General features: G+C 44.3%; 1 protein-coding gene and 1 long non-coding RNA gene across 3 annotated transcripts in view; one reads left to right on the plus strand and one right to left on the minus strand.

Annotated features, from left to right (window-relative positions):
- The window catches only part of TMEM65 (transmembrane protein 65), a 58,698-nt gene extending 49,592 nt beyond the window's left edge, over window positions 1–9,106 (minus strand). Inside the window, exon 1 of one of the 2 annotated variants that reach the window (XM_029923733.1) lies at window positions 8,335–9,106. In XM_029923733.1, the coding sequence (XP_029779593.1) occupies window positions 8,335–8,620 (286 nt within the window). In that variant the 5' untranslated portion in view covers window positions 8,621–9,106. The remainder of the gene's footprint in view (window positions 1–8,334) is intronic. The other variant, XM_029923734.1, reaches the window with a different exon arrangement.
- A 2,089-nt stretch (window positions 9,107–11,195) lies between these two features.
- The window catches only part of LOC115279179, a 7,408-nt gene continuing 4,255 nt past the window's right edge, over window positions 11,196–14,348 (plus strand). The window contains exon 1 of the long non-coding RNA XR_003903265.1: window positions 11,196–11,447. This is a non-coding gene — a long non-coding RNA (uncharacterized LOC115279179). The remainder of the gene's footprint in view (window positions 11,448–14,348) is intronic.

Raw genomic sequence — 14,348 nt, forward strand, 5'->3', positions numbered from 1 at the left:
ATTGCCACTTCAGATAGCTGTGAAATTAGGTGATTAACTAGTTGTTACTTAACCCTCTAATTTCTGTATAAGTCTAATTACATGAAACAGAAGTTGGTGTTTTGATTTTTTACTTTGCTTTTCTGTTTTGAGTGTCATTGCAACTACTGTATTGTAAAGGATGGAAAATAACTGCATATGTTTAAAAAATACGAAACTTTATAAAGTAAAAAAAAATAATAAAAAAAATAAAAATTAAAAAAAAATTATAAACATTTCTAATAACACAATGTACTAAATAATCTACCTTAAAACTCAGAAAAAAGACAGAAAATGTAAACAAAGTAAAGGCACCATTCTAATTTAAATTTCCCTAAAACTTCAAAAATTGTAATGTTTCGATTAAGTACCTTTTATGTTCTTAAGACAACAATCCTTTAAGTAGCCATAGCCAGATGTTAACAAAAATATTCACAAGATCTTCAATATGAGAGCTGAAGAGCCAAAAGATAAAAACAACCTGACCGATCCAAGTGGCTCGCTAAAAAGACAAAAGACAGCAGTGGTCTAATGACCTTGAAATGCCTATCAGGAGTAAACTCTATGGAGAAACATAGAAGTATCAGAAAAGTGGGGGGGGGGGGGTTAATGAAAACAGAAAGAAAAAAATTAAAAAACACTATGGAAGATTGACAAAGAGTAGACATTAGGAACAATAACAGAGGTATCAAGAAGCAGCCCTCCTTTACATGGTAGAAAAGAATTTAACAGAACCACAAGAGATGAATGAGAACAGAATAGTCTGAGGGCACCATGGAGTGGGAGGAGGGGCAAAATAAGCCCCACACACTTCACTACCACTATGACAGAGTCTAAAAAACATGCCAACTGAAAAGGCACAGTGCTCTGGAGGCATTTGGTGTGATGACTACTGTATCTACAAATAGAAATAGCCCCAAAAAGAAGCATTATAGTATATAAAGACACTGGCAGCTGGTAGAAGCTAAATTGTGCTCATCATACTTTTACTAAGGTAGAGAATAATGCAATACGTTCAAATAAGCCACCACCAAAGCCATCAAAGTAGAGCTTAAGGGGAATGACATCTTGTTACCTGTAACATCTTGTTACCTGTATCCTTTATCTAGAGGGGGTCTCTCATTTACCAGATGATATGGGTTAACTTATTATATTCTAACATATATCAACTTGTTCTTAAGTAGTTGTTTTCATTAACTTAAGATAGACATAAACGAGTAAGTCAAAGACAAGGCTGGACAGAGTTCTATAAATCTATCTTCTAATTAATTCTCTGAATTGAGCAAGATGCTAATAAAATCTTCACTCAGGGATTTAGTCCCTATTTGTTCCAGGTAGTTTTACACCATGACCTGCCAAAGAAAATCAGACAAGAGTGTGGTTATGTGAACTCATCACTATTTCTAGAAAAACTGAAACAATCTTCACTAATAATGGCTCAGTATGAGATCACCCCCAACATACAAGATCATCCATTTAGTTCTACCTAACTTTCTGGATGGCTCTATAAATTGCAGATCTATTATTTCTATTTTCCTATTCGTGCTTATAAAAATTTGCTTGTCATAACTGCCATAAAAATTATGCAGTATATGACTATTAAGATGAACACCACCAAATTACTTACTGGTGAATTAAACTAAAGCAGGGTTTCACTTTTCTGAAGCCATATTTTCTAAGCATCTAATATTTAGGATTTGGTCAAAAATTTAGAAGAGAAGAGGCATCACAATCAAGAAAAGTTATCACAAAACTCTTCTTTATTTGATGGAGAGGTGAGGAGTTTGATAAGGAGGGGAGGAGTTACTTCTCTGTCCTTATCTAAAGACAAATAAATGTAAAATAAAGCAATAAGCTTGAAGCAAAGATAATGCACTGATAATAGCAAGTTATCAATGGATGAGAGAAGAGGAGAGAGAAGGCAGAGGACTGAAGAAGAAATAGCCATACAGCATTTCATATAAAGCACTGGCTCTCAACCAGGGAGATTTTGCTACACTCCTCTCCGTCCTTCTACCCAGAGTCTCCTCCAGGGAACATCTGGAAATGTCTGGAGACATGTTTGCTTGACACACTAGGGGTGAGGAAGGTGGGAGGGCACTATTGGTACCTGGTGGGTAGAGGACAGGGATGTTGCCAAACACCTGTGTGGAGGACAGCTCCCACAACAAAGAATTATCTAGCCAGAAATGTCAATATTGCCCAAGGCTGAGTAATCTTGATATGGAAGGAATCCTATACATCTTAATAAAATGAATCAGTGTACCACCACTCAGTACAAGAATGAATGTTCTTAAGTCTTAAATATCTGGTATGTTAATGGTATGCATTAATAGAGAAAAATAAAAGATTTCTGACAGAAATTATTAATGTTTTTAACATACAGATATAAAAAAATAAACTACAATTATTAGGCATGGTCATGTATACAGCTACTTCCTGATTTCCCTTCCCTGAATCTAGACTTTAGTGATTTGCTTAACCAACATCATGCAGCAGAAATGGCATCCTGGGACTTCCAAAACTAGATCATAATGTCTGTTGTAGGCTAAATAATGGCCCCCAAATATGTTCACATCCTAATCCTCTACCTGTGAGGATCTTATTTCATATGGCAAAGAGATTTTGCAGGTGTCACTAAATTAAGGATTCTGAAAGAGTGAGATTGCCCTGGATTATCCAGGTGAACCCTAAATGTAATTGCGTGGGTCCTATATGGTGGAAGCAAAAAGGTAAATGACGATGATGTGTCAACCAAACCAGAGATTTAGAATGATGTGGCCAGGAAACAAGGAATACTGCAAGCTGGAAGAGACACCGAACAGATTCTCTCCTGGAGCCTCCAGAAGGACAAGCCTTGCTGACACTTTTATTTTGGCCCCTTAAATCAGACCTCTAGAACTCTAAGAGAATAAATTTGTGTTGTTTTAAGCCACTAAATATGTGGTAAATTGTTACAGCAGGAACAGAAAGCTAATACAAAATCTTATAGCTTCTACACAGATATCCCTCTTGGAACTTTTTCTCCGTGAGTCCTGACCAATCAAATAAATACCACAGTCCCCCGGAGAATGCTGTGCTAGAGAGGTCATATGCACCTACTCTGGTCAACCATTCCAGATGAGCCCCGCTTGCAGCCACCACCACCAAAGTACCAGACATGTGAGTAAAACCATCTTGGACCCTGTGACCAGCTGAAATTTATGGAGTGAGCTCCAGACACCACATGAAACAGAGTCATCCAGCCAAGCCTTCCCTGTATTCCTGAGCTACAAAATAATGAAATACAAGAGAACAGTTGTTAAGTCACATGTAACTCTGAACATCAAGTTATAGATGAGAAATGATTAGAGATTGTCAAACAACATACATCCATTTTATAATGAAAACAAATCCTATTTGTGTTAGCTATGTCCTGCTGGCAATAAATCCTAGGAATAAGACTACTCCACTATGCCAGTAATTCTAAAGTTCAGAATTAAGTTTTGTTAGAATATACTGCTGTAGCTAGGTTCTTTCCATATTGGTAAAATAACGGATTGTAGCAAAGCTTCGTTTAACTTATCTGGGCCCAAGATATAGAAGCTCTCAGGGGAAGAAGAAGATGGAGAAGAAGAATGAGAAGGAGGAAGGGGAGGGGAAGGAAGGGGAAGAGGAGGAAGGAGAGGGGGGAGGAGAAGGAGGAAGAGGAGGAAGAGAAAGAAGAGGAAGAGGAGGAAGAGGAAGAGAAAGAGGAGAGGGAAGAAAAGGAGGAGAAGCAGGAAGAGAAGGAGGAGGAGAAGGAGCAGCAGCAGCAGCTCTCCACTTATTAGAGCTCTCTCATTCCTGACTCAATTCACACTTCATATCCTCATCCTGCTTCTTCCTCTCTAACTGGGTCTAGTTTGGGCTACACCTCCCTTATTCCTCTTTTATATTTCAGCCAAGCCTCTGAAATATATTTATTCACATATCTTAATTTAGAATATGAAATGTTTTTCTTGCCTTTTTATTCTCTTTAAGCAAAAGCCACAATTATCTCCAATTCATCCCAGAAATCAATAGTTTAACTGAGCTGCTACTTCCTTATATAACCATGGGCTGAAAGAAATGGGGATACTCTTGTTAAGAGTCCAAGATCCCCAGTGAATCAGAACTCCATGAAAAGTCTGGTTTTTAAGTATTCTCGAGATCCATTTTCATATCAGATTTTAATCTTTCGGCCTTTCATTTTGCCAAAGGCCTCTTGTTTAAATAGCAAGTTCTCAAAATGAAACATCCTGGGACGCCTGGGTGGCTCCGTTGGTTAAGCGTCCGACTTCGGCTCAGGTCATGATCTCACAGTTCGTGGGTTCGAGCCCTGCGTCGGGCTCTGCGCTAACTGCTAGCGCAGAGCCTGGAGCCTGTCTTCAGATTCTGTGTCTCCCTCTCTCTCTGACCCTCCCCTGCTCACGCTGTCTCTCTCCCTCTCTCAAAAATAAATAAAAACATTTAAAAAACTTTTAATAAAAAAATAAAACATCCTACCTTAAATAAATATCCAGAAAAGGTGAGAACTATAAGACTAAAGTTTAGAATTATATGTTGTATCTATATGGATGTAGATAAATGGCAAAAAAAAAAAAAAGAGAGCAAATTTAAAACATACACAATTGCCACCTACACAGAGAAAGAGAAAAAAAATGCAACTGATTAAGAGCTAACATGAATAGAAAAACTGCTCTGTTGACCTCATACATTTCTTATCTACTACTACGTAAAAGTAATCTCATTTTAAAAATACCTCAAGTACATATTTACAAAATTAATGCCCTGAGAAGCTCCTTTTTTTCCAAATCAATTCTTTCATTGTGCCTCCGCCAGAGCCAGCTCTTCTCTTTCTGTGGAATTCTCCAATGAACATTAATTACAACACTTTTAAGTAAGTGTGGAAGGCAGCCTGCAAGATGGCCCCCCGTGATTTCTACCTCCTGGTATTTGCACCACGTATGGTACCCTCCCACAATGCACCAGGACAAAATAAATGGACCATCTCTTCGAAGACTGAGTTGTGAAAGATTGTGGCTTCCAGTTTAAGCACCCTCTGTCTGTCTCTCTCTCTCTCTCTCATCACTCACTCTGGAGGAAGCCAGCTTCCATGTCTTGAGAACACTTTAGACAGCCCTGAAGAGAGGCCCACATGGCAGGAAACAGACTTCCAGCCAATAGGCATGTGAGTGAGCCTTCTCGAAAATGGGTCCTCCAGCCCCGGGCAAGACTTCAGCTGATGCAGACCCAGCTAAAAGCTTGATCACAAAAAAATAAAAGCTTGATTATAACTTCACGAGATACCCTGAGTCAGAAACATGCCACTAAGCTGACTCAAGATTCCTGATACCCAGAAACTTTGAGAAAAAAACATGTTTGTTTTAAGCCACTATTTTTTAGGATAATTTGTTACACAGTAGTGTACAACTAATACAATGAGCATTGTTCTGTCCTTCAAAAACCAACTCATATGTTTTGAGAGTTTAAGAACAACAACTATGAATAGAAATAGTAATTGCAAAAACAAAAACAAACTTGTTTTATAAATCTCTGCTAAAATGGAAAGGCAACTATAATAATGTCGGCTTGCCAGTCCTGTTATAAAAACAATGAGCCGACTAAGTATTATCAGGAAAATATGGACTGTTTCTAGAAGAAGAGCGATTATAGGTTGACCAGGTACATTAAGAACACAACACCAACTTTTTTAAAACAGAGAAGGAAATCATTTTGCAATTTGAAAATCACAATATCCTATTTAACTGTGATAACACATTCCCACAAAGCTCGCTGTATCTATTCAGAATCATGTAAAGAATCTTGCCACAGATCATATCACATGTCTACTGATCAACACTAAGAAAGATTAAGGGCAAATGTACCAAATGTCAACAGTAGATTCCACTGCCATATCAAAGCATAGATGGGTTTTTTTCCTGTAATGTTTCCACACCAAATCCAAAACCCTTCTTTCGATCACACAAGCACACTTTCCAGGAACATATAAGATTTCCTATCATAGGAAACCGTCCTTTTAACATAATCTATTTAATAGAAATTACATTTAGTACACACACACACATTTAGTACACGAGTTGGGTATTTAAAATCATTCAAAAACAACAATATAAGAAAAACCTGGGAGTTATTCATTCGTCTGACTGGGAAAAAATGATTTCACTGATTTCCATAGGAATTGTACGTATCGATATTGAACACAATAAGGAACACTAAGACTGTACTAAAAATTAAAGCAGCAGCATCAATAAGTATCGTTTGAGTCCAACAGCAACAATTTACTCATCAATACTGGCAGACACAGTTGATTTAAACTTTGAGGTTATTTAAAAGCTTAAGAACAGGAAATAAGCATTTGACTACCACATTGTTTCCTACCCTTTCCCTTTTTATCCTGAACAAAGAAGACAAATTACTAACTTCTCTCTCATCTAACTTACATACTCATTAAGTTTAACTGATGCTAATGAACCTTCATTGACCGAAGTTTTTGGTCTAAATACTTAGAACCACGTCAAATTTAAGATTATCTTCACAGGAGAATGTAGCCTCTGTACTGCCACTGGACTGCCACGTGCTAAAACAATAAGGCAGGAGGTACAACTTCCCCAGTTGTATCACCGGGTATGCTTTTCAAGAGTTATCACAAAAATTATATTATTAGGGCCCTTGAACCTTGTAACAATGTTAACGCAGAAGAATTTCTAAGAAATTACTTAGACAAGGCCAAATGTATGTTCAAAACAGTGTTGCCTGTGGAAAAAACATTCCTAAAATTAAGGTTCCAGCATATAGGGCCGTCTGTATTGTTTTCCCAGGAGCACATTTTCAGAACTGAACATCTTAAACCACACAATGGATACAAACACACCTTACAAATACATGAGTATTTGATTATTATTTCATACAATGGCAGCATTGCACACCTAATAACTGAACTAATTATGAGGTCACATTTCTCCTATAAATGCGCTGTGGGTAGACATTGTGTGGAATGTCCAGGACTATAAACTGTTCCACAATTCCCTGAGCCTAGAAAGAAAAGCAGTTCAAAGGCACAAGTAAGAGGAAGCTTCTGAAGGAGCAGTATAGACAAGTCATGCTCATAGGACTTTCTTCCCTCCCTGGATTATAGGCCCAAGAAACAGGTTCAGGTGCCTCTGGCAAATCAAATGCCATGTTCCAATCAATCAATGTAGTCTTAACTTTGGAATCTACGGGACGTTTCTGCACCTACCAACTCTGGGTGGGGGAGGGGTAAACTTGTTAAAAAATGTCAAACACACCGTAATGTGAAATAAAACAGCAATATACTTTGTGTTATGTATTGTCTGCACTGCTGTATTTAAATTGCAAACATATTTCAAGATGGAATTAATCATTTACTCCTTTCATCCTTTTGATTTTCTGAATTTTTAGCTTTTTTTTTTTTTTCACTTGCTCTCAAATCCTGACCTACAGCATTCTGCACTGGTTTTTAAAAATATCCTCTTTTAACATGTTAGCTTAAAAATAGCTTCGCTTTCACCATTCCACATTACTTTCAAGCAGAAGGTCTGCTTTTTATTGTAGAGCTACAGACTGCCCGAAAAATACATTCTTATTTACTACATTCTTTCAACCTCTGGGGGAAACAACTGGAGTTGAACTTGTGCAGCGCCGAACCTACACGGGCTTGCAAGTTCGTTATCTGCAGTTGCTGGTTTGATTCATTCTTCCCAACTGCCAGGAAAATGTTTCCTTCGGCTGTTTAATTTAATACAACTAGAAGCGTGTGCCATCGCGCAGCTGAGAGCATCTCTGTCTTGGGAAGCCATGACCCTTCTTTTGGACTCTCGTACATCTCGGTTGAATAACCTTTCAAGAAAGTTTTCTCCCTGCCTCTCGGGTTTTGTAGCACTTTCCGAGCAGGCACGCCATGCACCTGCGCGGCTGCACGTTCACAAGAAAAGCAGCAAGGGCTTCGGGGGGGACAGGAGGGCCGGGGACGGGAGGCACGCAGTAAATCAAAGCACAATCCAAACAGACTCGTTTGACAATCAGAGCTGAAGCTCCGGCCTCGGAGGCCGGGGAGGAACCAGCCAAGCGTCGGTCCCGGCAGCCTGGCACGATCCGCGCCTGTCCTACCTGCCCTGGGGACACTCAGGAGGCGGAAAGTAACACCCCCCCCTCGGGCCCGGACGTCCCAGGCGCGAGGCCAGGCGGGCGAGGGGGGGCGGGGGGACTCCCCGGGCACAGGCGGGGAGGTGGGGACGCCGGGCCCCCGGGCTCGCCCCTCACTCGCCCCCTTACCTTGGGCGATGGCAATGGACTCGAAGCGGTGCAGCTCCTTGAGCAGGCAGCTCCTCTCGGTGGAGTGCAGGCTGTAGATGAAGTCGCGCGCGCCCTGCGCCGTGTTCAGCGCCTCCATGGGCTCCTTCTTGGGGTGGGTGCCCAGCCCCCGAGAGCCGCCCGGGGCCGCGAGCGCCCGCAGCCCCCGCCCGCAGCAGCACCAGGACGGCGGGCGGGGCGCGGCGGCCGGGCCCGGCCTCAAGCTGCGCGCGGTCCGGCTCCTCAGCAGCGGCAGCAGCCGGGACATGGCGGGCTGAGGAGCGGGGACCCCCGCGGCAGTCCGGGACAGCGATTTCTGGCGAGGCAGGGGGAAGAAGGAGCTCGGCTCAGCCCGACCCCGCCCCGATGTCCTCCTGACTGGCAGCCGAGGCGCCCGGCACCATGCACTCCCCGGGCCCGCGTGGCGGTCGCCTCCTTTCCTGTCCCCCTTCCCTTCCGAAGGGCCCGCGGCGGCTCGGGTCCCTCCCGCAAGAAAAACTTTCTCCAAGGCTGCCGGGCGGGGAGAGGGCGGGTGGGCGGTGCGGGCGGGCGCCTCCCGGCAGAGGCGGGGCGGCGCGGGCGGGTCTGACGAGGGTTTGTCTCCGTCAGTTTGATCTTCCAGAGGGATGAGTCAGCCACGCGCCGCCCTCCTCCGGCGCCGCCCTCCGCTCCCGCCGGCTTTCCCACCCTCTTGCCTGCCCCCGTCAGCACACGGTACGACTCCCGCGCCCTCAAAGCCGCCGCGCTCTTAGGCCTAGCAGCACAGATACCCCTAGTGGCGGTATAAGGGCTAACAGGGCGGGGCTAAGGGGTGGGGCGGGGCCGCGCAGGCGCAGTCCGCGGGCTCCCGAGCGGCCCTCCCTCCCGTGTTAGCGGCGTGCACACGAGTCCCCGCCCCCTCCGGTGCGTGATTGTGGAGCAACCGAGGGCGCGCATCCTCTGTGCTGCCGCCCCTAAGTCCAACGCAAAGAATAGGGAGAAACAGCGCTGGAGTTCTTGCTCTGAAGGGTAATGCTGCTGCCACCGGCCCCTCCGAGCGCCTTGCCTAAACCTGGGGCTTGTTCTGAACGGTGCCTCCGCGTGCGGCCCCTCTCGCCAGGCACCGGCCTCGCCACCTCTCTGGGGTCGTCGCGTCGTCCTGCTCAAGCTTTGGGGGTTTGAAGCCCCCAAGCCTCACCCTTTGCCAAGGCAGCGGCCACTGAGGCCTCGGCCAGACACCGTCCGGTCTTTGAGGCACCTGCTCTGGGAGCTCCAAAGGGAGGGCGAGGCCAGGGTTTGAGACTGAGGCCTTGACCCCCGAAAGCACGCTTCCTCATTCTGATGCCAGCAGCTTGCAGATCCTTAGTGCTGGAGCAGGAGGCAAGAACGGCACGGACCTTTTCCGGGTGTTTGTCAAGGTTTGTTTGGGGTTTTGGGTTTTTGGTTTTATCTTTGCCAAGGAGGAAAGAATACTGTGATTCTACACTGTCCCCACGTGTCTAGGACTTAGTTATCTTTCAGGACCCAGCTCGAAGGGTTTCCTACTCCGGCCGGCCTTTCCTTTTTATCTCTTCCGAAGGAAGGAGATTTCCCCTTTATCCGAACCTGTCTACTGATACTTACTTAGGCTTCCTGTCTTAGAGACTAGATCCACTTAGAGAGTAAAGCGGCTCAAGTGCAATCAAGATACAAATCTTACCTTTATCGTATCTGCGGCTGCACCAGCGGAAGACCTCGTATGTCCTAAATGTGCTGTAATCATGGAAGTGCAGTGTTATCACTAATTCATCCCGCTGCTCTCAGGGGTTCTCAAAGTGTCGTTCCAGAGCCGAGCTTCTTAGGCATGCAAATTGCCCTGGTCTGCTCTAAACCCCTTGAATCAGAAACCTAGGGTTGGGCCCAGTTGTCTGTGTTTTAATAAGACTTCCGGTTAATACTGATGCACGCAGAAGTTTGGGAACCACCGCCCTAATTTAAACATAAAAATAGTTTTTTAAAGAAATTTCAAGGCAGTGTCTCTGGTGTAATAACGACAGTTAAGTATGCTCTGTGACGGGTGTCTGGCTGGCTCAGAAGAACATGCAAACCTTGAATTTGGGGTCATGAGTTCTAGCTCCACGTTGGGTGTAGAGGTTACTTAAAAAAAAAAAAAAAAAGAACGTGTTCTATGGAAAATGAAGTTGCCTATTGAGACTGTCTTCCTTGTTTTTGAAACTCTCTGTGTCCCCAGTGTGTATTGGAATCCTCTGCAGGGTTATTTCAGTCTCAAGTTTGAGGGATTAACACCACCTTCTCTCCTATAGCCCTTACCTTCAAGAGATTCTGATTCATTGGGCTTGGGGTGGGGCTTGGAAAGTGAGGTTGGAGAAGGTTTTCACTAAGTAACCATTCCTAACAGTCTCGAGGACACCGTTTTGTGTGTGGGCTCCAGAAACAGACTGCTGAAAGTTTGACAACTGGAGCCACCATTTCCTAGCTGTGTTAGTGATACATGAATACAATGGCGGTCCAAATGAATCATGTCTTGTGGTGTCCAGTCCCTTGTGTAAACCTGTCCCACATTGACCGGGCTTAGCTATGTGACTTGCTTTAGCCAGTAAATGGGACATCACAAACCTGATCGAAGTGCTTGTTCTTGAGGCTTGTTGTAATCTGTTTGCTGTACGATTTATGGTTATTCAAGTCTGCTGTAGAAAATAAGAAACTAAACTGTAGACGCAATTTGCTTCTGAGACATTACACGTAGGATAAATGGATATGTGTTGATCATAGATAAAAAGGATGGAACAAATGAAAGTGCTACTTTAGATAGAAAGAGATAGCCAAGTGAACTTTAAATATTAATAAGGTAGAGATTATACTACCTCTAGACTGACAATTGGACACTTACCTACTAGTGACACCCACTATAGCCCCATTGTGACCTCACATAGTCTGTAGAGAGACCCTAGCTACTCAGCCAGCTAAAGACCAGCTACAGTTATGACCAGATGCACTTGCTCCTTCATCTCTCTGACAGAACAGATATATGTTGGTTCCAGGCCCGCCCCCCCCTTACTTTCCACTCTGGTCCTTAAAACCACGCCATCTGCAGAGAAGACTAGCACGGCAGAGAGGTTAGTACATAGGAACATGCATAAAACAAAAGTCAGATCCACCCTGCCATCCTAAGCTTGTTTATCTATCCCACCTCTTTCCTTTGCTCCCCACTCTATTCTAAATTGATGGATGAACGGGACGCCTGGATGGCTCAGTTCATTACACATCTGCCTTCAGCTCAGGTCATGATCTCGTGGTTCATGAGTTCAAGCCCCCACATCGGGCTCTCTGCTGTACACACAGAGCCCACTTCAGATCGTCTGTCCCCCGGCCCCCACCATGCCCCCCATTCACTCTCAAAACTAAAGAAATAAAATAAATTGGTTGATAAATAGTTTGGGTTACTTTTGCCACTCTTTGAGTGAACATGTTTATGCCAGACTTAGTGGCTTAAATAGCCAGTTTATTTTGCTCATGATTTTGTTGCTCAAAAATTCAGGAAGGGCTTGCTACGCAGTTCTTTGTTGGGAGTCTCTTATCATATGTCAATGAACTGCAGCTGTCAGCTGTCATTTGAAGGCTGCTCTGGGCTGGATCCCCAAGGTGGCACATTCATGTGGTCGACAACTGATGTGGGCTGTGGGCTGGCTGCATGCTCAGCTGGGACTGCGAACCAGAGTACTTCCTACAGCCCCTCCATCCGGCATGGCAGACTTCTCACATGGCGGTTGGCTTCCCCCAGAGCGAGTGTCTGCAAAGAAACCAGGCCATGACCTTCTCTGCTGTAGCCCAAGTCATGCATCATCACTTCCGCCATACCCTCCTAGCTACCAGCAAGCTGCTAAGGCCAGCCAGAATTCAAGAAAAGGGAATATAGACTCCCACCGTTCAATGGGAGCAATGCCAAAGAATTTGGGAAATTGGTCTAGAAGCCTATCTGTCCTGTGACCTAACGGTAAAACCCATGCGGTGCTATACTTGGAGGCTGCCATTCCATCAAGATAATTTTCCACAAGACATTTACCCTTTGGGATTTGGCTGCCATATAAAGAAGTCTTTCCTATGGGTAGACCACCTGGAGGAGGAGGCAACAGCCCCAGCTAACTAACAGGCACATGTATGAAGCCATCTTGGCCCATCCAAGCCCCAGATGAGAGCGTTGCAAAGAGGTTGAGATCGTTAGTTCTGGAGCCAGACTTCCTGGGTTTGGGTCTTCACTCCACCGTTTACTAGCTTTATAACCTTGAGCTAATAACTCAACCTTTCCATGGGCACTCATCTGTTTGATGGGATAAGGGTGTTGCTAAAATTGCTCACCTGTTAAATGGAAATAGGACATCTGCTTTATAGGATTATATTGAAACTAAGTTCATACATGTAAAGCATTTCAAGCAATAGTGGAACATGGTAAGTGCTCCTTAAATATTAGCTATCATAATCCAAATTCCCATGAACCTCTCAAACCTCTAGGATTCTGTCTTTTGACCCTAACTTGAGGAATATAGAACTGTCATTTAATGTGTTCTAACTGGATCCCCTATCCATTCCCTTTCTCTGAACATTTGAATATCCTAATATGGATAAATGGAGGAGATGGGAGGGCTTGGGGTCTGTGTATAAAGCTCTGGAGAAATAAAGGATAAGGCAAGTCCATGTGGGTGGCAAGAGGAAGGTTCCGAGGAAATTATGGGGATGCTAAAGAGGTAGTGCCAGCAGGCTGGAGAAGGTTACAGAAGATGGAGAGCAGGAGGGCCTGGCTTCAGCCCGGCCTGCCGTTCAGTTTTAAACATCATGGCTCCGTTAACAGTCACAGTCTCCTCATGAAAACTTGCTGCTGAATCAACAGTTCACAATAGGTTACATCATGCAAATACTTTTCAGAGTTCCTGGCTGCTCTGTTGCTGGCAGAGCACAGGGATGTTTGCTGTGTACATGTTATGATACATTAATACACCCAGCTATTACTGTCCACTTTAAAATTCCTGAATTGGGGCTCCTGGGGGGCTCAGTCAACTAAGCATCTGACTCTTGATTTCAGCTCAGGTTATGATCTCATGGCTTGTGAGTTCAAGCCTCATGTCAGGCTTTGTGCTGACAGTGAGGAGCCTGCTTGGGATTCTCTCTCTCCCTCTCTCTCTGCCTCTTCCCCGGCTTGCATGTGGTTTTTTTTTCCCTCCTCTCTCTCAAAAATAAACTTTAAAAGGCATTACGATTTTTTATTTTTTTATTTTTTTTAAAGTTTATCCATTCATTTTGAGATAGTGCGAGCAGGGAAGGGGCAGAGGGGGAGGGAATCCCAAGCAGGCTCCGCACCACCAGTGTAGAGCCAGTTGTGGGACTTGGACTCACAAACTGGGAGACCGTGACCTGAGCTGAAACCAAGAGTCAGATGCTTAACCAAGTGAACCACCCAGGCACCCCCACTTCATTTTTAATGATTTCATCTACATGTTGGAAAGTGCCCATCAATGGGAAGAAATAGTAGCTCATGAAAGCAAGGCAGAACATAGAAGGGCTATTATCAATTGGACCGCAAAACTCCTGTGCTTAATTTCATACTCCAAGAAGCTCATATTTATCTGTCGTCAAGCATAACTCTGGGCAGCAAGACTGTGACTGTCCCACATCCACCATAAAAAGGGCAGGGCTCGCAGGGCCACCTGGGTGGCTCAGTCAGGTGAGTGCCCTACTTGGGCTCAGGTCATGATCTCGTGGTTTGTGAGTTCCAGCCCCACATCAGGCTGGCTGCTATCAGTGCAGAGCCTGCTTCAGATTTTCTCCCCACCCCCTCTCTGCCCCTCCCCCACGTGTACTCTCTTTTTCTGTCTCTCAGAAATATTTTTTTTTCCATAATATTTTATTGTCAAATTGTTTTCCATACAACACCCAGTGCTCTTCCCCTCAAGTGCCCTCCACCATCACCACCACCTGTCTTCCCCCTACCCCCTCCCCCCCAACCCTCAGTTCATTCTCAGCTT

The sequence above is a fragment of the Suricata suricatta genome, chromosome 15 (assembly GCF_006229205.1).
Source record: "Suricata suricatta isolate VVHF042 chromosome 15, meerkat_22Aug2017_6uvM2_HiC, whole genome shotgun sequence".
Lineage (NCBI taxonomy): Eukaryota > Metazoa > Chordata > Mammalia > Carnivora > Herpestidae > Suricata > Suricata suricatta.